Genomic DNA, 27,997 nt, shown 5'->3' with positions numbered 1-27,997 from the left:
AAACGCCGGTTTTCCCCGTCCCCGCTCTCCACGGGTGATCTTTATCATGCGGTCAGCATCTATTTAATTAAAGCTTCTTGTGGAGTAAAAGGGAAGGGAAACTTGCATAGAACCGCAGCAGAACGCAGAAGTGATTAAAAACAAACTAAATCTTGACCTGTTTTTTTTTTTTTTTTTTCTTTTATATAAATTAATTCCCTGGCTTTTTCTTTCCTCTCTCCCCTCTGCAGGATTTTTTTTTTTTTTTTTTTTTTTCCTTAAAGCAGCAGTAACCAACAGGGCCGATCGAGCGCGTCCATGTCTTTCGGCACGTCACTGTTTCAACAAATCTTTGAGCACCGCTCCGCCGCTGGCCTCCGCCGCCACCGGCACGGGGGTGAAGGTCGGCAGGGCGTCCGAGATGGGCTTCATGAGCAGGTGGCCTCCCGCGGCGCCCGAGCCGGGCCCGCCGAGCAGCGGCACGGCGGCGGAGCGGGGCGCCAGGAACGGGTTGGACTCTCCGGCTCTTTTGGCGCCGCCGCCCGCCGAAGCTGGGAAGAAGAGACGACGAATTTTTCAGGTTGTAACGCGACAAAATAAACGCGGAGGTTCCCAGAGCGGCCATTTTACCTGCGGCGGCGGCGGAAGCGGAGCTGGCGGTTCTCCCTGGGGGCGGAGCGCTCAGGGGCTTGATGTCCAGGACCGGGAGCTTCGGGGCCGGAAGCGAAGGGGTCGACTCGATCTCCAGGAACTTGACAAACATTTCGGAGAAGGACTGTGGATACGAAACAGGTGGATGAAGAGGAACCGGAGTTTTCGTCCAAATCGAAGTTTTTTTGTATTTTTTTTATGATGAACTATGAAAAGACTTTGGTCAGAATGCAGTGATTTCTTTCCAACGTTTCCAAAAATGTTTCCCCTCCCGTTTGCTTTCCTGCAGCCTCTTTTGTGTCATTTCCCTGAAACAGATTATTGTTGAGAAGTTTCTCGCTTCCTTTTAATTCTCAATTTTCAGGCCATTTCTCTCCGGATATCTGCCTGACCGACGGCTCGCCTTTTGCCAAACAACGAAGGTTCATTTCATGTTTGGTTTGGAGTGAAAATTGGAGAATCGGCGCGGCGCGGCGGGGTCGCGGCCGGTACGACGACTCAGATTCCAGCACGTTATCGGATTACGGCGGTGAATTGGATTACCGCGACAAATGCGATTACGGCCACGAGTCTGATTTCTGATTCCGGCAGCGGCGGCGGCCGTATGAAAGTCGAGGTTCTCGTGACGGACGATTCAGCCTGGATCGACTTTCCGCCGAAGCGCCGGCTGGATTTTCCGGAAGTTGCCGTCGGATCCCCGGGGGCCGAACCAAACCCAGGCGGATACGAACCTCTGGATTTTTTCTTACCGAGTTGAGCGTCCGGGCGGCGTTGGGCCTCTGCGGGGTGTTGGGGACGCTCTGCGCTCCTCTTCCTCCCAACCAGCTGGAAACCCAGCCTGTGACGCCCTGCGCCGCGTCCTCCACCAGCATCTGCAACGTCCCAAGAGGCGTTATTTCAATAAAAACCACCCCGCTTCGTAGAGCGTTTTACCATTCAGTCCTCATTTCAAGCGTGGATTTTTTCCATTTTTCCATAAATCAACATATAATTTGACTTTCTTGGATTCCGCTCTGCTTCTGACCTGATTTCTGTGGGGAAAAAAAAAAAAACAGATGCCGTCTGACGGGCCGCTGAAAACACACGTGTGTCCGGCGGCGGTGAAAAAGATGCGACAGGACCAGCGGCAGCTGCAGAGGTTGTTATATTCTAAACAAACACCGCTTATTGACAAGGGGAGCGATGAAGAACGACCTCCGGCGTGTACAAACAAGTCTTTTCCAGAGTTTTAACCTCTCCCGCTCGCCTTTCCGAGTGTTGGGTAACACTTTGGATTCACTGGACGGAGGCCCTGAACGGCGCCTGCCAGAAGTTCTGGATCACTTTGTTTTGAATTTTCCTCCACCGAGCTCTGACTTTTAGCCGGGTAACACATTTCGAGGGTCATTTTTGTTCATTTTTGTAACCCGATTGCAGATCTCGCAAGCTGAGAGGGTCGTTTGTGTTACGGGGCGCGTGGGATGCAGATGCCGGTGCTTTTTTCTCTGAGCAGAAAATTAAAAACTCTTGCGCCGCCTGTGCGAAAAGTACTTTTTAATGTTCGCCGCGTCAGGAGAAAAACGTTTGACACGCAGCCGCGTTGACAGCTTTGATATACCGAAGATTCCTGCTTTTCGGAGATTTGAGAGCGGCTCGGCTGAGCCAATTTTCGCCCTGGATTTAAAACAGAAAACAAAACAAAAAAACAAAAAAAAACTCAAGCACTGTTGAGCAACAGAACTCCAGAGCCAAGGAGGGTTTTTTTTTTTTTTTTAAACCACCAGAGCCGGAGGTGAAATTGTTAGTTAAGTCTTTCAAAAATCATCAAACAAAACTAAACCGCGACTAAACGATCAAAAGTACAGAGAAAACACAACAAATGCAAGACGGGCATGTTTAAGCAAAATGCCCACTGGGGGGGTTGAATGATGTGAGAGGTTCACCCTGGATCACCAGCCAGTTAGAAGCGTGCACACACACACACACACACACACACACCACCTGATCGGGCAACGTCTTTGCAGCTCGTCCGCATTGCGATTTGCAAGATGTCGCTGGGCCCGAGCGCCCGCTCTCAGATGTATTTCCTGCAATGTGTTTCTGATGAATATCCAGCAATAAATAAGCCGCGCCATTATGGAATCTGTCTTTGATTTACATCCGGAGTTTTTTTTTTTTTTGGCCGTCTCCTGCGTCCAGTGCAAGACGGCGTCGTGTTGCCGCGCTGCCGGGCGGTTTGCGCACAAAATTAGCGTAACGGCGTGAAAAACACACAAAACATATGTTTGACCCGCGCAACCTGGAGTTGGAGCTTCCTGTAATAAACAGGAAAGGTGACAGTGACGTGTGACAGTGACGGAGGTCACAAAAACACCTCGACCTCTTTGGAACTTCCTTGGGAAAGACGGGTCGGCGGAGCAGCTGCAGAAGAGGACAGAAGCCTGAGCCAGTTAGGTATTTATTTTCTTAACCTCTCCTATACACTGCAGGCCTGACAGGAGCCAAGGGCCTGCAGCTGCAAAAGCTCCACATCCCAATATGTCGGGTCACTGAAACGCACGACGCGGCCGCTCCTGCTGAACAAAAGGCGATAAATCCATCCGATCGATAACACGTATTACCCAACTGTGTGGTTTTTTTTTTTTTTGTACCGGGTTGTAGGAAAGAGGAATTTTTCTGTTTGTGTTTTTTCGGGGTGTCTCTCACCTTCTCCACGTCCTCTCGGCTCAGTCCGAGGACGCTTCCCATGAGCCGCAGCACATCTGTGCGCTTTGTCTTCGGCGTGTGGAAGTAGCCCAAGAATAAGTTGCGCATCAGGACTCTGCGAGGAGAGGAACATGCATTCAATCACCTGCCAGAAAGGACTTTCTCTAGAAAATTATTTGTTTTTTTGGGGGAAATGTGAAGTTGATGTCAGGGGGCTGGATATGACTGTAAATCCCTAAACTCCCCCCCCCCCCACACACACACAGATTTTATTAATCACGTACTTTACATTCTGGACAAGCACACACACACACTCCAGCAGAACGATGAGGTCATCAGAACATGTCTGTGGAGGTTCTCGGTCATCCAGTGAATTCTTGTCGAAATCTTCCTGTCCTGGCAATCAGAACTCTACACCACCGGGCCAAGAACATCCCATCAACCTCTGAAGGAAGCCAGACTGAAGGTACAGCACGTTAGGAAGCCTGGAGAACCTGTGGCTGCCCTTGAGAACATCATACCGTAGGTTGCCGGTATTTTGGAGAAACGTCAAAGCGTCTTCAACAAACACCGTTTACCGATACATTTCAAACCCCGAGGTGCAGATGGTGGTGTGTGCTGTCACGTGCATTGAGGCTTGTGATGACCAAACAACCTCTGCACCGACAGGTGGTCCGACGGAACACCACTCGAGGACAGGACTCCACGGTCCACCTCCACCTGAAGGACAAGGGCCGTTCGTTTGAAGACACCGATGTCAGAGAGGACAGACGGTTGGAGAGAAGAATCAAAGAAGCCATCTTTGTCAAAACAGAAGAACCGTCTGTGAACAGAGGAGGAGCCTCAGACATGAGCTTTCACTGGGATCAGTACCAAGACGGACCAGGACCTTCTGCACCCTCCAAACAACCAGGAAAGACCACCGGAAGCAGCCCTCGGTAACGTCCACGTGAGGCTCAGTTCACGGGATCCAACGGGTTTCACTCCTTTTCACATTCCAGTCCAGGTTCATTCCAACGAACGACACCTCCGTTAGCAGAACAACCTCCTCACAACATCAACTCTTCCATTGACACAACAAGCCACCGTAACCTGGACCCGCCCCGAATCCTGGCACTTATATTGGGAAACCAGGTCATTAGAACTGAAGATGCTTCTCGGATGAGGAAGAAATTCAAGTCCGGTTGCCGAGGCAAGAAGATTTGGACAAGAAGTTATCGGAAGCGTACGACACACGAGACCAGAGAAAGTACAGTTTCCTTGTTGCTGGTGGGGGGATTTAGTCGGGTCAAAGTTGCAAAGTTAAATCCATTTAATAACATGTGCAAAGCTGTGGATGTGCAGAGACCTGAAGTCTCTCATCCTGATTCACACCCATTGCATCTCATTACTATGTTTATTTCTTTTTTTCCTCCTAGATCTGCTTCTCTTTTAATCTTGCCAATCAGTGACTCACACCGTGTGTGTGTGTGTGTGTGTGTGTGTGTGTGTGAGGGGATTCAGGGTGAAGCCCAAGTTCTGTTGATAGAGTCATACTAAGATATAGTTACGGTTTCCAATACTGTCTTCAAGGTCAATTTCACCTTGTGTTATTGCATCCCGCCATCCAAAAGAGGTAAAATTTCATAGAAATTAAATTTTATGGCCAGAAACTCCAAGCATTCACACAAAATGTGGCCGTACCGAGGTCGACTTATACGCTGGAACACATAATTACGTGACAACGTACACATTTAATGCTGAATAAACATCCAAGTGGACTTTGTCTCCAGGCGACAGAAGCTTCAAGGTTCTCCGTGTGGAAAATACAGAGGTTGTGAGGAAGGTGGAGGAACAAGAGCTTTCGTGTTCTTTAGCTTTGCTGCAGGGCCAATGAGTGATTGGGATCCAAACGCCATTGCGTTGGTTGTGTTTGCGTTACGTTATGATGAGACGTGTCATCTGCATACAATGGGTTCTCCTCATCAAGCTCCAACGTCAACATGAACTTTTGCATGAAGGAGAATGCACGTTTGCACAGAGACCCTCTGCAATCCCCCCGAATGGTAGAATATTTTCCTTGGACGTGAACGACTGACCGATGAAAACCATGTGAGTTAAAAAAAAATACTGTTTTTTATTTAGGCTGGATGAAGGAACGTAAGGTTTGAACCCCCGGCAGGCTGAACTTACTTGTCGATCTTCCCCTCGGTGCTGTTCAGAAGGTTCATCAGCTTCTTCTGCACCTCCTCCAACATCTCCTGCCTCACTGCCACTATGCACACACACACACACACACACACACACATCAATCATTTCAGCTGGTTTTCGCAGTCCACTGTTAATAGACCCAACGTAAACGATTCCTAAGTGACTGATGAGCTCGGAATATGAACGGCTTCTTATCAGGCCCAGAGAAACTGTGTTGATCTTTAATGTGAAAGAGCAGAGAAACAAAAACAAAGAAATATAAAAATAGAAAATAAACCCCACTCAATCATGGTTTGGATTAAAGATGTATTTACTATGTCTGACAGGTGGAGTCTATCTGGATAAAGAAATGTATGTAAACATTCGGAGGAACGCCCTGCTGGTGAAGTCACTTAAAGGAATGGCAGATGTTGTCTTTAAACACTTAAATAAAAACAAGAGTGCGACGAAAGCCAAAAAAAAAAAAAAAAAAAAAAAGACATTTATTTATCACATCCAAATGAAAACCACTTTATTTGTCCCTGAAGGCAGGATTAAGTTTGTGCTGCGTTTCGTCTGATATTCTAATCATTCCCTTGTGTAATAATGTTGGTGCAGGAAAAGCCTCTGAGCGGCTCTGCAGCTCCTCACCTTGCTTTTTCAGCTCCTCCATTTGCTCCTCCTGCAGGTCCAGCTGGTCGGTGAGGCGGGAGGCTGAGTCCAGGGCGGCGTTGGCCTCGTCCAGGTTTATCTGGTTTTGGGGGGGACAGGGAGGAATTTGGGATTTCACACAGCTGCAAGTTCGAGGGTCAAGTAAATCAACAAGATCTGAAAACACAATAAACTTTGGATTTGCTTTGTCGTTTATCTTCAAGTAAACCCGATTTGATTTTTTTCTTTTTACAAAACAAATATTTTTTTTTAGAGGCGATTTATTGCAAGGCTTTGGACAATTTCCCATTAATTTTGTTACATTACGGGGAATTTCGGGATTTTTTCTGTCCAACCTTGTGATTTCTTTGTTGTTTTATGAATGATTTTATCATTTTAAAAGTCATTTTTTCATCCATCTCAAAAAAAAAACCATCTATGATTTGAGATATGATTGACAATAATATTACAAAAAAAAGACAAATTTTGAAACTTTCAGTTCATGATGCTCATATTAGGTGTTGATATTGACGGCAGAAATGATGTGGATAAAAAACAGAATTTCTGGTCACGTTTTTCTGGCCCACCTGAAGAGCAGATGCCTGGTCTTCTAGTGTCTGAGCTTTCTTTTTCCAGTCCCCCTTCTCTTTCCTGAGCTTGTCCAGCTCTGCCGAGTACATGGCTTTCTCCTCTGAAGGATTCGGACACATGAAAAGTACAAAAGTCGTGCAGAATTTCAGCAGCGCTTCGATTTCAAAAGCGACATATAAAAGGCCGACTTTTATAGAAACGTCCGACTCGCCTTGTTGAAATTGCTCGAGCACCATCTGCAGGTTGGAGAGGGAAACCGCATACTGGTTGACCTGTTCCTGGGAGGTCCTGAGCTGGGCCAGCGTGTCGTCCCTCTGCTTCACCACCCCGCTCAGCTGCTCCTGCAGAGACTCCACCTGCAAGCTGGCCTGGTGGCTGGACGGAGAACGGAGGAAACATCAGACCGATCGTCGCCTCCATCAAACCCGTCCACCGCACGTCCGACGGCAGCGACGCTGGAAGACTATTTTGCTCCGTCAAAACAGTCGGTGACGGGGGAGAAAAAAAGAAAAAGCTTGCTCCTGCAAGGTGATATTCTCTGACGTCGCGCTAAAAAAAACAAACCCATGGGATGATTATCATTAAAGTAGAGGAAAAACAAAAAGATGACCACATTTAAGCCCAGGGCTAGCACAAATGGAGAGGAAATGTCTTCAAGTATGATGATTATAATAGACAAGAGGGGAAATTATGGCCAATTTAAGCCAGTAAGTGAAGCTCGGAGGTCGGGGGGGAAAAAATAAATAAAAGGATCAAATCAAATAAAAAGTCTGGCCAGACGAACTGCTCTGCTTGTCAAAGCTCACAGATTGTGAGGGTACGAGGTAGAAGGCAACAAAAGTCAACGGTTAGAGGAAAATGATTCAGGATTAGAGACTTTTTTTCATTGAGCATAATATTAATCCTCCTGGGAGGAGATACCATAGCATGTCGCTCATCTAACTTTTTGTTGATCATTCCAGGTGCAGGAAATGAGAGATGTACACTGTCAATGTTGATTTTTAATCCTGAATTTTATCCTCCCCGAGAGACGCGGCCCGTTCGACAGCATAAACTAGCCTTCGTTAATGTTGGGGTATCTGGGAAGTTTTTTGTTTTTTTTTTACATCTAAACCAAAGTGCTTCAGGTCAGGGACGAATCATCGCTGAGAATGAACGTCATTACATCACAGATCATCGCAGGAGATGGCGCCTCCCTAAAGGGAACAGGTGCGACCGATTCATGGACCAAAACACATCAGAATAAAAACAAAGGGATATTCTAAGGCAGTGGTTCTTAACCTTGTCGGAGGTACTGAACCCCACCTGTTTTACATGCGCATTCACCGAACCCTTCTTTATTGGATGGAGGATCGTTTCGTCGATGGGTACAAAGAACAGGCGGAGGAGCCTTTTCATGGAATCTGGCTCCCTTCACCTTGAATTCAGCAAGCGCTATGTTCTTGTAGCTCCCATCTCCATGCAGCTGAAGGAAGCCTTCCCTTAGTTTTGCCGGTGCCGGACTAGAATTGCTCATCTCGTCTTTGCAAATCATGCCGTTAGGACATCGATTCCAATCACGTTCCGTCATTCGTGTGAATCCGTATTGTACGTGTTCTTCTGACTGCTTTCTTTATTTGCCCGACATAATTAGTATGAAGGGATTAAGATATTAAGAAAGATATCACATGATGTACCATCACGACAGTCACAAGTTACTACAACTGATCGCGCCAAAATCCCCGCAGCACGGATAGGCCGAGCTATGTGGCGTGATCACCTGAGGCCGGTGATGTCATCACCAATGTGTGTCTTGACCTCCGCCGAACCCCTGAGACTGACCCGCCGAACCCCTGGGGTTCCATCGAACCCAGGTTAAGAACCACTGTTCTAAGGAAAGAGTAAATAACAGTTGATGTGTTAAAATCTGGTTGTGTCACTTACTGAGGAGTTTCCAAGGTGGATAAAAACCTCAATCTAAATATTATTGACTGGGTAACAGCAGATTAGTGGTTAAAACCACTGCTTTTAAGCCAAGAGCAGCTCTTTGGCCTGAAACGCATCTCAGCATCTATTTTAGTTTCCACGTTTGTCATTGTTTTTTCCCGCCGCGTCGGTAAGATGTCCTTAAACTCACATCCAGAAACAAGTGTCAACGGTTCTTTGCGACAGGCGGCCAGGTTATGAGGAAAAGGATGAATTTCAGGAGTTCTGTGTGATCCGAACACAACGACTAGACCAGAAATAATTATTTTAGTTTGTTAATTTTTAAAATGGGATTTAAATGTGAAGATTAGGGGTATCTTGTAACATCTAAATAAAACGTTTCAAAATATTTTTGTCGCTCTTCATAAATGACTGCACACGCCAGTAAAAGGATAACAGCACACAGAGAGAGGATGGCATTTTTAGTTTGATGCTGGTGGATAATTTAAGTTTTTTCATAAATATAAGAAGAACTCAAGTAGACACGGAGTATTTTGCTTAAAAGTAATCTTCAACTCAACGTCTTTTTTTCCTCGAGTTCAAAATGTTTTGTTGCATGCAGAAATGTAATATAGTTTTTTTTTCTGCAGTTGTTCATTGATTTAAAAATACTCAACACATATTTTGTTTATACATAGCATAAAGCAGTGTTTCCCAACCTTTTTTGAGCCACGGCACATATTTTACATTAGAAAAATCACACGGCACACCAACAAATAAATATGTCAAAAACAGTTTTTAACGAGTTAGAATGAAACCGTAGTCTCAATTTACTTAGTGTGAAATCTAATATATCTAATATCTGTAGATTCATCAAGTTGCAATGCAAATTTCCCACTGGTGTGCAACTTTTCCAGAACACTTTTTTGCAATATCTAAAGACATGTCATCAATATGTCTGGAAATGGTATTATTGGAGAAAACTGGCTATTTCTTTATCAACGCCAGAGCCGAGCATTTCTTCTACAATGATTTTTCCGACAGGTAGTATTAATGTTTTGCTGTTTGGATTTAGAGACGAGTTCAGCAACTTCATAGCAGCTTTCACTGCTTTCTCACTGATCTTGGTAGTTTTCAACAACGCTGCCTGTTTGTTTACGCAGATACAAGTACTTTTTATTTTAAAAATGTATCACGCAAAGCCTCACTAATCCCTCTGATACACAGATGCACAGGTTAATTCACTTCCCGTTGCCATGGAATGGACACGCTGCCCACATAGACATAGGAAGACACATTATTTGCGTTGGATAAATAATTTCGGACCAATCGGGTGAAAGTGGGCATTTTTCCACGGCACACTAATGTGCAGCGTCACAGTGGTTGGGAAACACTGGCATAAAGGTAAAAAAAAAAAAAAAAAAAAAAAAGTTATATGCCGTGTTATTTCATTTTAAATTTCAAAAAGGTTGTGTGTCGCCAGATGTTTTCTTTACTGTGGGGAAACGGCTCCAAACGGCTCTTTGAGTGGTAAAGGTTGCCGACCCCTGGACTCGACCTTTCAGCCACGAAAAGCGAGTGCTTTATTAAAAGGAGTGCTAATTCAATGATATTGAAATGGTTGATAGAGGAACAGCACATGTTAGATGTTTTGGAGAGAAGGTCAGAGAAGCCAGACTGAGATGGTTGGGTCATGGACAGAGGAGGGATAGAGAATATATTGGTAGACGGATGCTGGAATTGGAGCTGCCAGGCAAGAGGTCTGGAGGAAGACCAAAGAGAAGATTTATGGACGTCGTGAGAGAAGATATGAAGGTAGTTGGTGTGAGAGAGGAGGATCCAGAGAATAGGGTTAGATGGAGAAAGTTGACTCGCTGTGGCGACACCTGAAGGGAAGAGACCAAAGGAAAAAAAAAAATTTGTCACAGGGGTGCAGGACATGTATGACCGAGACAAAGTGATGATTGAGATGGTTTGGACATGAACAAAGGAGTGTTCATGGTGAAGATCTGGGTAGAAGGTTGCTGAAGGTGGAGCTGCCAGGCAGGAGGTCTGGAGGAAGACCAAAGAGAAGATTTATGGACGTAGTGAGAGAGGATATGAAGGTAGTTGGTGTGAGAGAGGAGGATCCAGAGAATAGGGTTAGATGGAGAAAGTTGACTCGCTGTGGCGACACCTGAAGAAGAAGAAAGTCAAAGTTGAGTTTAGTTCTTTTGTGATTCTTGTAGAGATGGAAATCACCCACTTTGTGATTGACTTGTGGCTGACTGGAGTCCAGTCACAGAACCCTCTCCAGCGGCAAAACCGCAAGTCTTCCTGACGTGTTAATGCTTTATTACCGGATCGACCCCTTCACGCTAACCTTGCGTTCTCCACGGCGCTGGAGGACGTGGCGAGCCTCTCGTCCAGCTGGGCCACCCTCCTCCGCAGCTCCGTCTCGCGGTCCTCTGCTGCAAGGGCTTCCCGGGTGTACGAGTCCTCGATCTCCAGGAGGTGATTGCGTAACCTCTCCAGCTCCAGCTTGAGCCTCTGCTCTTTATCCCGCACATGCTGCAGCTGCGGCCAGGAGAAAACGCAATAACGGCGGTGAGGCTTCGGTTGCAGACTTAAATGCTTTTTGCATATCTTAAGACATGATGAAACGTTTCCACTTGGCAGCTCCGGATGATAAGCCATCATCAGGCCCTCAGGCTAATCAAAATGTGGAAACATTATTCTACTTTTTTTTTTTTTTTTTTTTTTCCAGTCTGGAGGGAGAGGAGTGTGGAAAAAAACATCATGTCAATGTCATTTATGTTCTCAATGTGGATGAAATAAACTCAAAGAGGTAACTGTGACTTGATAAAAGATGAATTGATTAAAAAGCACATATAGTTTAAACACTATTTGACTGTAAAAATGATATTACTCTTTCACTGCAAATAAAGGAAGAAATAAAATAAAACACAAACAAAATTTGCAGAGCATCTCACCACTGTCTCCTCCACCTTTGCTTTCATTCTGGCTGATGTTCTTCTATCTCTTCGTACCCCTGACACTTTTCTGCACCCATTCAAAGCTGCTTGAACCCGTTTCTTAACTGCCTTTCCACACCACCGACTCTAAGGACTGTTGACCCCAAGTACCTGAAATCCTCCACCTTCTTGATCTCCACTCCCTGTAGCCTCACCGTTCCACCCGAGTTCCTCTCATTCACACACATGTATTCTGTCTTGCTGTGACTAACCTTCATTCCTCTCCTTTCCAGAGCATACCTCCACCTCTAGATTTTCCTCTACCTGTTTTCTGCTCTCACAACAGATCGCAATGTCATCTGAGAACATCATGGTCCATGGAGATTCCTGTCTAACCTCACCTGTCAGCCTGTCCATCACCATTGCAAACAAGAAGGAGCTCAGAGCTGATCCCTGATGGAGTCACACTTCCACCATGACCTTCTCTGTCACACCTACAGCACACCGTACCACTGTCTCAAAGCCAGCATACATGTCTTGCACCAGTCAAATATACTTCTCTGGATTGAAATTCTATCTCACACACACACACACACACATATATATATATATATATATATATATATATGTGTGTGTGTGTGTGTGTGTGTGTGTGTGTGTGTGTGTGTGTGTGTGTGTGTGTATAAATATATACGTATATATACATATACATATATATACATATCTATATATAAATATATAGATATGTATACATATCTCTCTCTATATATACACACACATATATATATGTGTGTGTATACATATATATATACACACATACAAATACATATATATACACACATATATATATACACACAAATATATATATACATATATATGTATACATATCTATATACAAATATATAAATATGTATACATATCTCTCTCTATATATATATACACACACACACATATATATACACAAATATATATTATATATATATATATACACATATATATGTATACATATATATAAACACACACACATACATATATATATATATACATACATACACACATACATATACATATATATATATATAAATACACACACACACACACACACACACACACACACACACACACACACACACACACACACACACACACACACACACACACACACACACACACACACACACACACGGACCGACGAGGTATCATGTAAATTGAACAAAATTGAAATGTTTGATTTTTACATTTTTGGGCATTTACTCCAACTTTAAAATCATTTATGAGCATATAAACGTACAGACATTATTTTGTATGTATTCATCCATTCAAAATGAAACAAAAGGAAAAAATAAGGAGTTTCTAAATTCAATATTGATTGAAAATACTTATTAAAATAATCAAAAGAAAATGGCGCGGGGGGGCCGGATGTGATCCGCGGGCCGTAAAACGCCCAGGTCTGGTCACGATCATACCTCGGACTGTAACGCTGTGGTCTCCATCTGCTTCTGCTTGAGGGCCATCATCACCTGGTCTCGCTCCTGCTGGAAAGCCACAGCCTTCTCCTGCATGGACTTTATCTCATTCAGGAGCTGATTCAGCTCGCCGGACTTGCCCTGGATCACAAGGGGAGCAGAAGACCGACGTGAAGCTACCTGCGTCTCCTCGCCGGGGCCTCTTGGATCCCGGGGTTCGATCCGCTCGGTCCACTCACCTGTTCTTTGTCCTTGAGCATCTTCTCCACCGTCGAGGCTTTATCGGTCACGGCGCCGAGCTCGAACTCTTTCTCCCGGAGCAGGAGAGACACCTGCATGTTGGTTTCCTGCAGCGCTCTGAACTCCGTCTCCTTCTCCCGAGAGCGAGCCGCCACCAGCTCGTTCTCATCCTTCAGCTTCTTCACATCCATTTCCAGGATGAGAGCGCGCTCCTTGAGGTTGGTGACGGCCTGCTTCAGCACCTCGTTGTCGTTCTCCCGGTTACGTAGCGTCTCGCTGACCTGAGCCAGCTGGTCGCTTTTGCTTTTGATGAGAAGGTCTTTCTCTCTGACGGACCTCTGAAGAGCTTCCAGTCTCTCTCTGACCTGCTGGGTCTCGGCAGCCTGGCTCCTGTGCTCGCTCTCCGACGCCGACGCCGAGCTGGAGAGCCGGTGGTTGTTCTCCTGGAGGGTCCGGACCAGGCTTTCCCTCTCGGCCAGCTGAGCCCGCAGCGACCGGAGATCTTCCTGCTGCTTCGGACTCATCGCCGATGAATCCGTTCGTTGGCTTGGCGTTTCGGCCGAGAGGGAGGAGCCGCCGCTCTGAGACGCCGCCGCCGCCGCCGCTCCGGGAGCCTGGGTGACACCGGCCAGTTTTCCCAGCAGGACATCCTTGGCGGTGCTGAGCTTGGTGATGGTCTGCTGGACCTGAGCGAGCTCCTGGCTCAGACTCCCCAGCTTCTGCTCCCTCTGCTCGTAACTCTGGATCAGTTTGGCGTAGTCCAGTCCCAGCTTGGAGCTGCAGTCGCTGTCGGCGGAGACCTGACCCTGCAGCTTTATCAGCTCCTCCTGCAGCTGCGCCGACTCGTGCTGCATGTTCCTGACGGTGGTGATCACCTGCTGCTTCCACTCCTCCATCTTCTTCACCTGCTGCTTCAGCGTGTCCCGCTCCTGGAGCAGCTCCTCGAACTGATTGCTGCTGACGCCCCCAGCGCTGGACCCGGGCTCCCCGCCCGAGGACTGGAGGACGGTCACCAAGGTTTGGCACTTCTGGGTCAAGGCGTCGATCTCGATGTCCTTCTCCCTGATGATGCGCGACAGGTTCTGGATGGTCTCCTTGAACATCTCCTGGCTTCCCGAGGGGTCGCTCATGTTGGAGAGTCGCTGGTTCTCCTGCTGCATCTTCAACAGAGCCGCCTCCTTGCCCGCTATGATATCCATGAGGCGGTGGTAGTCCGACCGAAGCTGGCTGTTCTCCCTGGTCTTCTCGTTGAGCACCGCCAGCACCTGCTCCCTCTCCACGGCGTACGCCTGAAGCTGCTGCTGCAGGAACATGACATCCTGGCTGTGGCCTCCACCGCCGCCGCCGCCACCGCCGCCACCGCCCATGGAGACTCTGGCATGAAGCGCCTGGATCTCCAGATCTTTCTGCAGGATCATCTGGGACAGTTTGCCCACTTCGTCGCGAGACACGACGAGCTGGTCCAGCTGCTTGGTCAGCGAGAGGTTCTTCTCGTTCAGCTGGGTGATCTCCGACTCCTTCTCCTTGATCCCCTTCACCAGTTTCTCGATCTCGACCTTGGACAGGTCGTGCTTCTCGTTGCCGTTCTCCTGATTTAGCGACTGGGTCTTGTCCTCCTGCAGGATGACGTCTCCCCGCACGGACGACGGGGAGTCGGCGCGACCGCGACCGTCGCCGAGTCCGTCCGCCGCCCGCTGGAGTCGGGCGATCTCCTCGTCCCTGGCGTGGATGAGTCTGTCCAGGTTCAGCGTGGTCTGCTGGTGGCGGGCGTGGGTCTGCTCCAGCTCCGTCTGCTGAGCCTGGAGGGACCGCTGGGAAAGGAGGAGCGAAGCCTGCTGCTCCTCCACGGTTCTCCTCAACGTCTGGACCTCCTCCTCCATGCCGTTCCTGGACGACTTGAGATGGGTGATCTCCGTCTCCAGCTCCGTTATGATGTCCAGCGTCCGCGGTTCGGCCAGGGGTTGAGGTCGGCTCTGCTGATCCCTGATGCGGTCCATCTCCTCTTTCAAGTGGCTGTTCTCCTCCTTCATCCCGGCCAGCTGTTTATCCTTCTCCTCCGCCGCGCGCTTGAGAACTTCGGCGTCCTTCGTCGCCGCCGCGAGTTTGCTCTCCAGTTCCGTCTGCAAATCGGCAGCGTTCTGTTTCAAGGTCTCCGTGAAGGCGTCTTTCTCCTGCAGCAGATCCGTCAGTTGCTTCTGCCCCGCGACGGTGATGGCCAGCATCTCGTTGGTGTCCCTGTGGTCCGACGCCACCTGCTCCAGGTCTCGCCTGAGCTGAGCTATCTCCATGTCTTTCTCCTGGTTGAGTTTGATGGCGCGCTCGTGGTCCGCCTGCAGAGCCGTGGCGTCCATCGAGCGCGCTCGGCTCAGCTCCTCGATGGTCTGCTGGTACTGCTTCGCCTGTTCGGCCAGCGTCTTCTCGGCCCGCCTCAGCTCGTCTTCCAGCTGATGTTTCTCCAGCTTCAGCGCCTCGATGCGGGTGTCCTTCTCCCGCAGGGTCCTGTTGAGAGCCCCCTGGCCTTCCCTCGCCTGCCTGCTGAATTCATCCACCTTCCCCAGAGCCCGCCGATGCTCCTCCTTCAGCCTCGCGTTCTCCATCTTCAGCTCATAGTCCTCGGACATCGCCTTCTCCCGAGAGCTCTTCGCCTCGGCCAGTTCCCTCCTGAGGTCAGTCACTTCCCCCTCCTTTCTCGCCAGCTCATCTTTAGCTCCCGGCGCCTCCGTCCCTTTCTCCCCGGTCTTAGCCGGCTCGTCTTTGGCGTTCGCCAGCTGCCGTTCCCGCTCCCGCAGCGTGGCCTTCAGCTCCGAGGCTTCTCTCCGGGCCTCCTTGTTCTGCTCGTGAGCGCGTCCAAGCTTGTCCTTCAGCTCCTTCACCGTGCGCTCCAACTGCTGCTTGCTCATGTGCAGATCGTTGAGGGTGAAAGCGCTCTGGGCGGACTTCTCCTTTTGGGTCTGCAGCTCCTGCTCCAGGGCTCGGTTCTGGTCTTTGGCGGCGTTGAGCTCTGCCGTCAGCTCCGACTCCACCTCCTTCAGCTGGTCTGACAGCTGCTCCTTCACGGAGATCATATGCTTCAAAAAGAGAAATCCATTTTGAGATCATTAGCAACGGATTGCTGTTTCATTGCTTCTTTCTCCAACTTATTTTTGTACAGATAGACTTTAAAAATATGGGCATGCGAAGATGCGAAGATATCTTTTAGCATATTTTTGGGACTGAATCGATCAATCAATCACTCAGAACCGATATGAGAGGAACGTTCAATATTTCTCAAGGGTTATTTTTTTTTGGAGGAGTATGAGTTTGTGCGTTGACGGTCGCAAACTGTGGCCTACCTGAGTTGCTTCCTGGTTCTGACGGTCCAGTTCCTCCAGCTCAGACATCAAGGTGTCCCGTTCCTCCTCGGTGACTCTCAAGGCCTTCTCTCTCCTCTCCAGCTCCGTCCTCAGGTCTTCCACCGACTCAGACTCGTCACCATCTCCGCATCTTTCTTCAGACTCTATCGCTTTTAGCCTCTCCTGCAGCTTCACCTGCCCGAAAATTTCCAAAAATTAGTATAAGTAGATTCTTTCGAGCAAACCAGGACAAGATGCTTGTGTTTACATTTGAGAATGAGGACTTGGGGGGAAAAAAAATGATGAAAGGATCTCATGTTCCCGTTGGTTTGCAGAAGCAGAAGTAGTCGTGAACACAAGCGGGCTGTTGCGTACAGATATTCAACAAATAGAGAATTCAGTATTTCCCATCTATTAGACAAACCTTCTCTTCTTCTAAGCATTGGTTCTCTTGTCTCAGCGTCCCGATGATGGTATTCAGCTCTAAGATGTCGGCATGTTCCACTTCTTCTTTTGGTTCCATCTGGATTCAAGAAGGTTTGATAAAGTAAATCAAAATAACTCTTGCAAAGAGAAAGCATCTAATCGAACTTCTGCATTGACACTTGCCTCCCCCAGGCTTTTCAATCCCTCTACTTCTTTTTCCGCAGCTGGAAAATAACAAACATAATTGAGTTTGTTGTTGAACATCTAGATTCCACTACAAAATGTTGATGGATTCAGCTCGGCGAACATTTTATTACCTTCACAAACGTACAAGAAAAAGAAATAAAGTCAAATATTTTAGCCGCGCTTTAATAGCAGAAACCGGCCGGAAACCGAGTTGGCGCGTTACCTGCCAGGTTGGCTCTCAGCACTTGGATCTCATGTTCTAGCTGGGCTTTCTGCAGGGCCTTGCCCTCCTGCTCCTGCACTCGCGTCTGGAGCTCGGCAACCGAGGCCTGCAGCCGAGTGTAATTCTCCAGCAGGCCGGCGTTTTCTTCCTGGGCTTCGTCCCTCTCCGTCTGCAGCGAGCCCTGCTTCTGCAGAGCCTCCTCCAGGCTGGCCGACAGCTCCGACAGCTTCTTCTCCCGTTGCTCCGCTTCCTCCTGCGTGCTTCTCTGGAGCTCCAGCACTTTAGAAGCTTCTGATGGGGAGCCGGCTTGGGCGCCACCTGGGGAGGTACAATGGAAGAGGGAAGGCGACTTCATCTCACGTGTGGTGAAAACAAGGTGATGGCAGGTTTTTCCAACTTGCAGACACAGAGGTTTGGCGTCAAGTGAAACAAAGCCATAGAAATGTAAAAATACCTGCCATTATTTGCAGAAAGGGGATGTTTAGACTTGTCTGTATTAAACCTCATCAAGGTTTCTTCTTCTTCTTCTTCTTCTTCTTCAGGTGTTGCCACAGCGAATCAACTTCCTCCATCTAACCCTACTCTCTGGATCCTCCTCTCTCACACCAACTACCTTCATATCTTCTCTCACGACGTCCATAAATCTTCTCTTTGGTCTTCCTCCAGACCTCCTGCCTGGCAGCTCCACCTTCAGCAACCTTCTACCCAGATCTTCACCATGAACACTCCTTTGTTCATGTCCAAACCATCTCAATCATCACTTTGTCTCGGTCATACATGTCCTGCACCCCTGTGACAAATTATTCTTTTCCTTTGGTCTTTTCCCTTCAGGGTCTTCACAGCGAATCCACTTTCTCCATCTCACCCTATTCTCTGGATCCTCCTCTCTCACACCAACTACCTTCATATCCTCTCTCACGACGTCCATAAATCTTCTCTTTGGTCTTCCTCCAGACCTCCTGCCTGGCAGCTCCAATTCCAGCATCCGTCTACCAATATATTCTCTCTCCCTCCTCTGTCCATGACCCAACCATCTCAGTCTGGCTTCTCTGACCTTCTCTCCAAAACATCTAACATGTGCTGTTCCTCTGACAGACTCATTCCTGATCCTCTCCATCCTGGTCACTCCCAAAGAGAACCTCAACATCTTCATCTCTGCAACCTCTAGTTCTGCCTGCTGTCTTTTGGTCATTGAACAGTTTCTAGTCCAAACATCATCGCTGGTCTCACCACTGTCTTGTACACCTTTCCTTTTATTTTTAGTTTTTCCGAACCTCATGTCATTTATTCCTGTGGGTTGTCTTTTCCCCCCATGGGTTTTGGTGATTTCAGTTGTCATGGGTGATTGAAACCTCAACAACAGCATTTTGTGAGATACATTTTTCAGATTTATGCAAAGCGGTCCAGAATCCACTTGTTCCTTCAGGATATTTTTTGGTTATTTTTATTGCCATGGTTACTCAAAGGCCACTCGGCTCTTCTCCTAATCGATCTGATTTCACGCAAACCAGCGGGGCAACATCGGTTGCTCTTAGTCGTTACATAACGCACCACTCGGGTCTGAAATGTCCCGTCGCTGCCGCCCCGAGCTCCACTGACCGCTCTGAATCTGCTCCTCCAGCTCCTCGATCCTCTCCTCGTACTCCGCCAGCTCCTCCCTGTGTCGCCGGGTGATGTCCGACATCTTCTGCCGCTGGGCGTCCTGAAGAGCCGCCAGCTCGTGCTGGTGTTCGTCCACTTCGCGGCTCATTTCCTCTCGCAGCTCCTGCTCCGATGGGGGGATTTCAATCCAGGTTACGGGCGGCGGGGTCGCTCTCGCAGAGTACTGGTAGAAGCAGAACTCACCTTTATGGTCCGCTGAAGTTTAAGGATCTCACCCTGGTCCCCGTTTCCATTTGCTGCTGCTGTGGATGCCTGATGGAGAAATAAAAACAAACTGGAATTACACCCTCATGACTGCAGGTGATGACCAACCAGGGATCTTCATGTCCGCGACTCATAAGACAGTGCATTAAGAGCAGCCTGGAAAGGAACTCACGAAGTTCTTGTTTTGAGTAAACTTACTCGACTTACAACTACAATTGTGTGGGATTTTTTTTTTTTCAATGCTGCTGATGACGGTCGACATTTCGGACTTCATTTATAATTCAATCATGTGCTGTGACACCAGTTTGTACCACTTTTGAGATTTTTCTTATCAAAATTGAAACAGTTTAGGCAACCCAAGGGGGTTGATAAAGAATAAATTATTATTAGTTCATCGGTGAGTCCACTTAGCTGCAAACTCTCAGTTCTACTACCTCAGTGGTGGAACAAACTCCCAGAAGCAACAAGACGAGCATCATCTCTCTCAACCTTCAAGAAACAGGTAAAAACGTTTCTCTTTCAGGACTTTTTACTGCGCTGATGCCCCAGATCAGGTGAGGCAGCAAGTTAGGCTATGCAGTGTGTGTGTGTGTGTGTACATTTGTGTGTCTCTGTCCAAAAAAAAAAAAAAAAAAAACCTCACTAACCCCAGCTTACTGTTCTGTATATTTCCTGTGCATCTTGTATTTGCAAGTGTATTTGCAGTCCTTATGTCCTCTATTGTAAGTCGCTTTGTATAAAAGCGTCTGCCAAATGCAATGTAATGTAATGTAATGTAACTTTGACAAGTTTATACTGACACTGAGTGGCTCAAAAAAAAAAAAACATCTGACTGAGATGGGATACGGATAGCTAAGCTAACTAAATAAAGGTTGATGTCTCGGTCGCATCTGCAAAGAGTGAGAAAAAGGGTATGTGGAAACGAGAACAACGCTACTATTCGCAGGTTTACGACAGCAATAACTTCACTCTGTGTTTTTCCATCAGGACATTAAGAAGTCCGTCTGATGTCGGAGACTTTGTCCTCCCGCAGTTGGATCTCTCACCAATTACCTGAGACATCCGCCTCCAGTGAGCCACCTCCGCCTCCAGGCGCACCACCTCCGTCGACAGCCGGTTGATCTCCTGTTGGGACGAGATGACGTCGCCGAGGTCCACTTCATCGCCGTGGAAACCCTGGTGGGAGGCCGTCGTGCGGGACAGGAAAGGGGAGGCCGAGGAGGAGGTGGTGACGGAGGAGGCGGTGGTGACGGGAAGAACCGCCGGGCAAGCGGACGCTGACGGGTCCCACTGCTGCAGAGACTGGACTTCTTCTTGAAGGCCACTTTGCCGAGCTTTCAGGTGACTGATCTCCACCTGGGAGGAAGACCGTGAACTTTGACATCACTCTCGTGTTTTTTTTTTTTTTTTTTTGTCCCCTTTTAAAATCAAAACCAAGCAAAGAGCACTTTTTTTGTTAAGTTATGATGCTGAGAAAGGCAAAAAAAAAAAAACCGTTATAACACATTTTACTCAATAAAAAAAGACTGAAAACAGCTTAAAAAAAGGGTGAAATAAACTAAAATTCTGCGAGAAATTAGGGTAAAACTTAAAAAATCTATACAAAAAAGTGATACATTTGCAAGAAACTCGTCCTTCGAGTGTGTGTCGCCGTTCATTAAATTAACAGGAACTGCTTTAACGGTTTGGACGGGGAAACACACGTCTTTCTGTTGTACGAGGGTTCTGTACTCGGCAGACTGTCGCTTATTCTGGATCTCCGAGGCCTCCAGCTTCTCCTCCAGCTCTGCGTGAAGCTTTTTCAGCCGCTCGTACTGAAAACAAGAAGGGAGAGATTCGGTCGATACCACTAACCAGCCGGTCTTTCAGACACACGCACACAATGATAATGCTTTCAACAAAAATCCAATAACCAATAGGACTTCTGCAACTCTGAAGGAAGTGAGAAGAAGCGGTGTTTGTTGTTGCAATACCCACTTCTGAAACGAGATGGCGCCAGTCCTCCATGCTGTGTGTGGTCTGCAGGTGTGTGAAACCTGCCTTAGGGACGCGTTAGGATGCAAAAAAAAAAAAAAAGCATCCTTGTGGACAAAATGGAAAATAGAAGGACGACAGCGAGAATATCCAGGCTGCTTAGCAGCAAACGTTTGTCAAACCGGTTTTAATCCCAGGATGAACAAATACTTCAAGCCCTGGTAAGTTTGAATTTCATCATTTGGAGATTTAAATCGAGTGAGCGTGTCTCACGTCACGTGATGTTTTGTTACTTTTACTCAAAATGGATATTTGGTGCACCCTGGTGGCATCCACCACCGGAGCTGCTGAAATCAGCTCTGATGTGAAAACATTTAAATAGCGCTCAAAGGTCAGAAAAGTATGAATAAAGGAATGAGACAGTGTTTGCATCATGTTGATATTTTGGGTACATTTTCAGCTTTATTCAATGTGTGATGAACGCAAGAAAATCTAAGGGGTTTCACCCCCAAATTTCTGTTTCATTTCAGGCACGATTCAACTGCACAGGAACTAACATATTATCCAGACTATTGGGCGCACTGGCTAAAATAACGAAATAAATATATGTGTACATACAGCATATAAGCGACAGGTGTCCACGTTTTAACATGAGATATTTACACTGAATTTTTTTTTTTTTTTTTTACTTTTAATTCAATGCATACTGGTAACATTCACAGATATGTACCGGAAAGGCTTTTTTCCCCAAACAGTGGCTGTAACACGGCTGGTGAAAAAGATGAAAACTAAACAGGACAAGGAAAAGTCCAGCCGTCCATCCATTTTCCATCCCCGCTTTCCTCCTGCACACTAAAACCGTTCAAGTCGTCTTCTCCGCTGTCGGAATCGAACGCCTTCAGACTTTCACGCTCATTTCAGCGGCCCGATGTGACGAGGCTAAATGTTTGAATGCCGTGAAGCTCGTTAGGCCAAAAAAAATAACGAAAATTAGCCGCATCGTCGTTCAAACCGCAGCGTTCGAAGCGTTTGACAAAGTAGTGGCTTGTAGTCCAGAAATGACGGTGTTGTGTTTGTGAATATGATACAGGAAAATGACCAAATGCCATTCAGGTGATTCAGTGTCACACCCACTTTTATTTTCCCCTCTCGAGAAAGACTCGCTCAAATGTAAGCAAAACTTTTTCCTGCAGCCGACCCTTTCCTGCCGGGGCAGCACGTCCAACCAGGTGCTCAGAAAGAATGTTATCATTAATCTTTGGTAGTGATGAAGATAAAACAACAACTAGAAGAAGCACGCTCACCTCAGATTTCTGAGTGGCTAATGCAGTCTCCACTTCCGCCAGCTTGGAATTGGACACGTGCAGCTCCGTCGCAGTGTCTGCAGTCACATTAAAACAGCATTCACTCAAAACAGCGGTGAAATGACGACCCAGAGCATAATCTTTCAGATGAGACCATAAAGATGCAAAAATAACCCGAGGAGATATTTCCAAACAGATGAAAAATAAAAGGGCTGATCAATAAGACGGATAAGACCTCTATATCTTGACAAATGGACACCCATAAAAAAATATTTGGAGAGATGAAGATATTATCTCTATTTGACTGAGTTAGATGTTTTTTTTTTTTTGTTTTTTTTTTAAGTTTTATTTTTCGCTTGCTATTGAGGAAATAAGTGACCTATAAAGAATATTGTATAATGTGTATCTTCTTATGAGGTTTTGTAAGAATGTGTATGACTCTGTTAAGGAACCTGTTCTAATAAATGTTCAAAAAAAATAAATAAATAAGACGGATAAATATGTCATAGCATTTAAATGCAATATCATTTCACAATTATCCAATTTAACAACAATGTATATCCAGATGACGTGTTATTCCATTCAGTCTATTCTAAGTAAAAAGCCATAGATTCTGAGTCGTTTAAAATAAAATTCTGCAAAAATTATGCGGAAATAAACAAACAGCTGAACAAACCTAAAATCTCATGCTTGTCATTAAACTATCCAAAAAAAACAAACATAAAATTGACTTTAAAGGAATTTCAGAAATGACGTGAAATTCAAACCAAAAATGAGTGAGGAAAAAAAACAACATCAAAAAAAAAAAAAAAAAGTGAACAAAAAATGAATTAAAACATGTAACCATTTGGGGCAGCTTTTTTTTAATGAAAAAAAAACAAGATGTAGTTGTCCTTTACTTAATTTAAATCTCAGTAAAATTGTCTATCAGTTCTTTCATCTTATCTATGAATTCCTAAGTTGTATCTCCCTTTCCTCACAGAGCATTCATTTCATACTTGCTGAGCTCATTTTTTTTTTTGGTTTTAATCTGCTTTCGTCTGCAGACGATATGTGCCGGCCCGGCTCACATGACGGAGACACACGTGGGGCTGAGGAGGCCAACATTTCTGGAGATCCTATCTGGGCAGTGAGATCCCAACAGCTGAACCCGGTCAACACATGACACCAGTTACCTGACTGAAGCTACAGACAAACTCAAATCCAGTGACTGCGCTTGGTTTATTACATTTTTTATTACATGATGGACTGGTTTGCAGATGCCTTATGTAAAAGATTTGCCGACAATACAAAGAATTCATCATTGTTGTTGTTGTTCTCAGTATTTTTCTTTCCCCTCTGAAGCTGTGAGTTGGAAATTGTTGACCAAAGTTCCCTTTGTGTCACTTTTTATCACCCGCTGTCTGTTTGCTTTGGGAATAGCGGCGCTTCAGGGTGTAACTAAGTTATTGTGAGAGATACAGGACCTATAGAAATTTTGACAGCATTAAATTACAACAGTGATAAAGAGAATCACCTTTAAATGAATAAATCTGTCAGTCTATTACTAAGATAATCCATTTAGAATCTAAACATGGGAGGTTTGTTGCCATTCAGCGGCCGATCAAACCCGGAGGCGCAGCGTGACATTCTTCACTGCTGATGAAATCTTTTGGATGGCGAGCTAAAAATGAAGGTTTTCGTTGGTTTGGATTTGGAGCAGCTTTAGGACGCTGTGTAAAGTAAGACGGGCTGAACTATAAATGCCAGAATGTAATATCACACCTACGAGTTTCCCCTTGTCCGACTGCAGTACAATTTATTGAAAATCACTTAGTAATAATATCTAAGGTGTTTGTTTTTGAAAAGTCTTTGCTATTTTTGCCGTCCACCCTTAATTTCCAGATCACTTTTTCCCCCCTCGGTAAAATTCCGTCAGTTTCAGTTAATTCAGTCAATCTCCTGAGTAATATGCCAATCTGTCACTTGATAAAAGTCAGCAAAGTATCAGCCAAGTCACCAGGAAATTGAGTGGAAAAATGAAAATAACCAAAATAAATGTCACAAAAAAAATTTAAAATGAGTTAACCTGATAAAAAAAGTTAATGAACCCAAGAAGAACTAATCTCATAATCAGTTAGGTCGGTGAATAAAATGGACGTAAACCATTCCAGGGATAAGTAAAATTCCTCAGTTGCAAATACTGAGACATCCATGTATTTTACTGCGTGGCCCAGCCAAAGTGTGTTATTTAAATGTGCTCAATAATCCAGTGTCTATAAACCCAGCAGAGAAGCAGCAGTTGACACAGGAAGGAATGCAGTAATTAGTGGGAATGAATAGCGACCATGAGCAGGAGGAACTCCATGTCTCTGGTGCAACAACAGAAAGGCAGCACGCTTTAAGAAATCTCTAATCCTACAGTTGTTGTACTGTTATTGTTTGTTTGTTTTTGTACACAACTACGGTTTCTTCAAAGTGTGCTGTGGTTACATTTCAAAACCCAGGGGAGGTCTGGGTGTCCGCCGCCCATGCCAAGATGGTACTTTTCCATCTCTTAGCCGTGCAAGTATAATTATCGTAAAAAAAATGTGCTGACATCCGTCTTTCCTGATGGTCAAAATAAGACATAAAGGGAATATCCATCCAAGCCCAAAGCATCCAAAGACCTTGTCTTATTACGACAGAAAGTTTGAGAAAAACGTCATGAAATGCTACAGTCGGAAGCTGAGTTACGCCGTAGGGCAATGCTAACAAAATGAGGCCGATAGCAAACTTGAACACCAACCGAAAGTTTGTTCAACACAGAACAAGTGAGTAAACCTCAAGTAAGCAGAGACAGCTGGACAAAGTTACAAGATAAAGATGATATTTCACAGTCACTTTTCAAAGAAAATGGGTCGAAATATAATCGTACTCAGTATGTGACCCAGACATAAATTTAGGTTACTGTTCTAAGATGCAGAAAAATCTATGAACAAACAAGAGGAGTCAAACTTTGAAAGTGCCACATATTACCCTCAAGAAGTAAACCAAAACTAATCAACAAAAATACACTGCTCAAAAAAAATAAAGGGAACACTTAAAAAACACATCCTAGATCAAAATGAATGAAATATTCTTATGAAATACTTTGCTCTTTACACAGTGGAATGTGCTGACAACAAAATCACACAAAAATGATCGATGGAAATCAATTGTATCAACCCATGGAGGTCTGGATTAGGAATCACACTCCAAATTAAAGTGTAAAAACAAACTCCAGGCTGATCCAACTTTGATGTAATGTCCTTAAAACAAGTCCAAATGAATGTGTGTTGCTTCCTGAGTGGACACTATGATTTCACACAAGTGTGATTGACTTGGAGTTACATTGTGTTGTTCAAGTGTTCCCTTTATTTTTTTGAGCAGTATATAATCAAGATACAAATACAAGACATTGTCTAAAAACTGTTATGTTGTGAACTCAAAAAATCAATTTTGAATCAAAGAAAAATCTAAAAAAAAAAACTCCAAACATGCCAGAATCTACTTTACAATCACAATCCATGACTTTCCTTTGAGAGGAAAACAAGAATATTCCACGGAAAAAAAAACATTAAAATTCCAACATATTATTGAATCATTCTTAAAAAGGTCAGATCATTGATGCTGTGTTCAATTTATTTCTAATGACTTCCGATGTTAATGAAATAAGTAGCAAGGGTAAAAAAACAAAACAAGTATTATGTGCAGACTGGTAATTCAAAACACTGACACATGTGAAGCCCCCAGAAGCGACACACACACACACACACACACACACACACACACACACACACACACACACACACACACACACACTCTGACTCACCTCCTACTTCTTCCACCCCTTCCAGCAACATATCTTTGGTGAAGGTGGAGATCTGGCCGGTGAAGGACGACAGGCTCCCGCCGACCTGGCCCAGGGACTGGCCGAGGCCGGAGCCCAGGCCGCCCAGCCACGATGACATCCCGGCGGGACACGCCGACCAAACAAAAACAAAGCGGAGAGTGGGCTAGCTTAGCCTAGCTTTAACTCGAATGGTGACAAAGTTAGCCTGGTCATGAAGCTCGACCGCTAGCCCTGTAAATGTCGGAGACGGTGTTGATGGGCTTCACGTAAGTATGAGCTCGTCGTTCTCCACTGCCGAAGGGGTTTTTGTTTGTTTTTAAGGCGGACAGAGTGAACCGAGACCGCGGACACTTAACAGCTGACTCCCTGTCTGTGGGAATTCGTCCAGGTAAGCTAGCTCGCCGACATTTCCACACTAAAACAGCTACTACCTCAAGGACCGGTCTCTTATTGAAGACTTTGTCACCTGCGGAAACTGCGAGAGGTGTTATTTCCTCATTCACGTCTTTTGTTTCGTTTTCTTCCTAAATTCCAGTCTGAACAAATCGGGTCCCGGAAAGTGCCACCTCGACTGCAGCCATTATCGGCTCGGCTGCAGTGATAACTGTCAGCTTTGACGTGGACACCGTGCGCAGGCGCGGTGCGCAGCCGCTGTGCGCAGGCGCGGTGCACAGGCGCGGTGCATTGTGGGATATCAGAGGCCTAAAGATGTTTTTAAAGGTAAAGCGCAAAACCCACTAGAAAATAAGAAAACAAGTAAGATTAAATAAAAATGGCAAACCAAGTGAACTAGGCAGATGCACATCTTCCATTCAAATATGTGTCACAATTTACTATATGGGATGAGAATAGTTTTATTTTTCATTTTTTTATTATCTTGTATCCTCAGTGTAATTTTGTCAGGACAAAATGTTTTTAAACTCCTTGCCATGTTGCTAGAAATTGCACATCAGGCTCACATAAAGTATTTGGAATTTGAATGACAAGGCCATGCTATCACAAAGTTACCTGCAGAATATTAAGATATCTAAAGTATTTCTGGACCAGGTCACCGTAATTGCAAGGACATTATGTACTGTATGTAAAGCAATGCATTGGGTGTTTTTCTTTTTTCTTAAACTTATGTAGTCTCCTTCTGGGCAATCTTTTCACACAACACTGATTTACCCCAATACTGTTATTATCAGCAATTGTTGATAGAACTACAATGTGCTAAGGGGGGGGTTGTACCATCTCTCAAAAGTTAAATTCAAAAATGTTTTAGAGATTAAGTACTTGTATCAGTACTTTTGATTTATTGTCAGTTCCAAGTTGTTATTTTTTTCCTTGTTCATTTGTAGATAATTTGCAGGTACTTTTTCCCTTCTATATCAGACCATTTACAAGCAGGGTCATTTATAGTTTGTATTTTGGATCGTAAACATTTTTTAGGTAATTTCTATTTATTTTCAGACATAATTACCCATTTGGTTTTAAGTTGATTATCTTCAGGTTTTTTTGGAAACTTGAATCTTTAGAGCATATTTCAAAATAAGATCCTGA

General features: G+C 45.5%; 1 protein-coding gene across 2 annotated transcripts; it reads right to left on the bottom strand.

The window, feature by feature from the left end:
- Positions 1 to 203: 203 nt before the first annotated feature.
- On the bottom strand, positions 204 to 27,042 carry trip11 (thyroid hormone receptor interactor 11). Of its 2 annotated transcripts, XM_086158798.1 has the most exons (21): positions 26,435 to 27,042; positions 22,603 to 22,679; positions 21,028 to 21,138; positions 20,378 to 20,680; positions 19,304 to 19,372; positions 19,058 to 19,223; positions 17,459 to 17,776; positions 17,233 to 17,273; positions 17,048 to 17,146; positions 16,624 to 16,818; positions 13,291 to 16,359; positions 13,052 to 13,192; positions 10,994 to 11,187; positions 6,938 to 7,101; positions 6,723 to 6,826; positions 6,136 to 6,235; positions 5,488 to 5,569; positions 3,316 to 3,430; positions 1,380 to 1,502; positions 610 to 754; positions 204 to 530 (listed from the first exon to the last, which is right to left on the bottom strand). In XM_086158798.1, exons 1-21 carry the CDS (start codon positions 26,571 to 26,573, stop codon positions 313 to 315), a joined length of 5,973 nt encoding a protein of 1,990 aa, XP_086014924.1. In that variant the 5' UTR covers positions 26,574 to 27,042; the 3' UTR covers positions 204 to 312. The 2 variants fall into 2 exon arrangements, with proteins under 2 accessions (XP_086014924.1, XP_086014932.1); XM_086158806.1 differs by lacking the exons at positions 204 to 530; positions 610 to 754; positions 1,380 to 1,502; ... (3 more) ...; positions 6,723 to 6,826; positions 6,938 to 7,101 and adding an exon at positions 10,164 to 10,807.
- Between the last annotated feature and the right edge of the window lie 955 nt (positions 27,043 to 27,997).

Source organism: Fistularia commersonii, chromosome 1 (assembly GCF_037954325.1).
Source record: "Fistularia commersonii isolate RoL2024-O1a breed Wild chromosome 1, RoL_Fcom_v1.0, whole genome shotgun sequence".
Lineage (NCBI taxonomy): Eukaryota > Metazoa > Chordata > Actinopteri > Syngnathiformes > Fistulariidae > Fistularia > Fistularia commersonii.
Note: the sequence above shows the minus strand (reverse complement) of the source record. Positions and strands in the feature narration are given on the sequence as shown.

What these genes read in the sequence shown, in the direction of transcription:
- trip11 (XM_086158798.1), bottom strand. Translation starts at nt 26,573, where the DNA reads ATGTCATCGTGGCTGGGCGGCCTGGGCTCCGGCCTCGGCCAGTCCCTG. An exon ending in TAGCCACTCAGAAATCTGAG is followed by an intron (nt 21,139 to 22,602) that starts GTGAGCGTGCTT and finishes TCTTGTTTTCAG; the next exon opens with TACGAGCGGCTGAAAAAGCT. An exon ending in TGCTCAAGGACAAAGAACAG is followed by an intron (nt 13,193 to 13,290) that starts GTGAGTGGACCG and finishes CTTGTGATCCAG; the next exon opens with GGCAAGTCCGGCGAGCTGAA.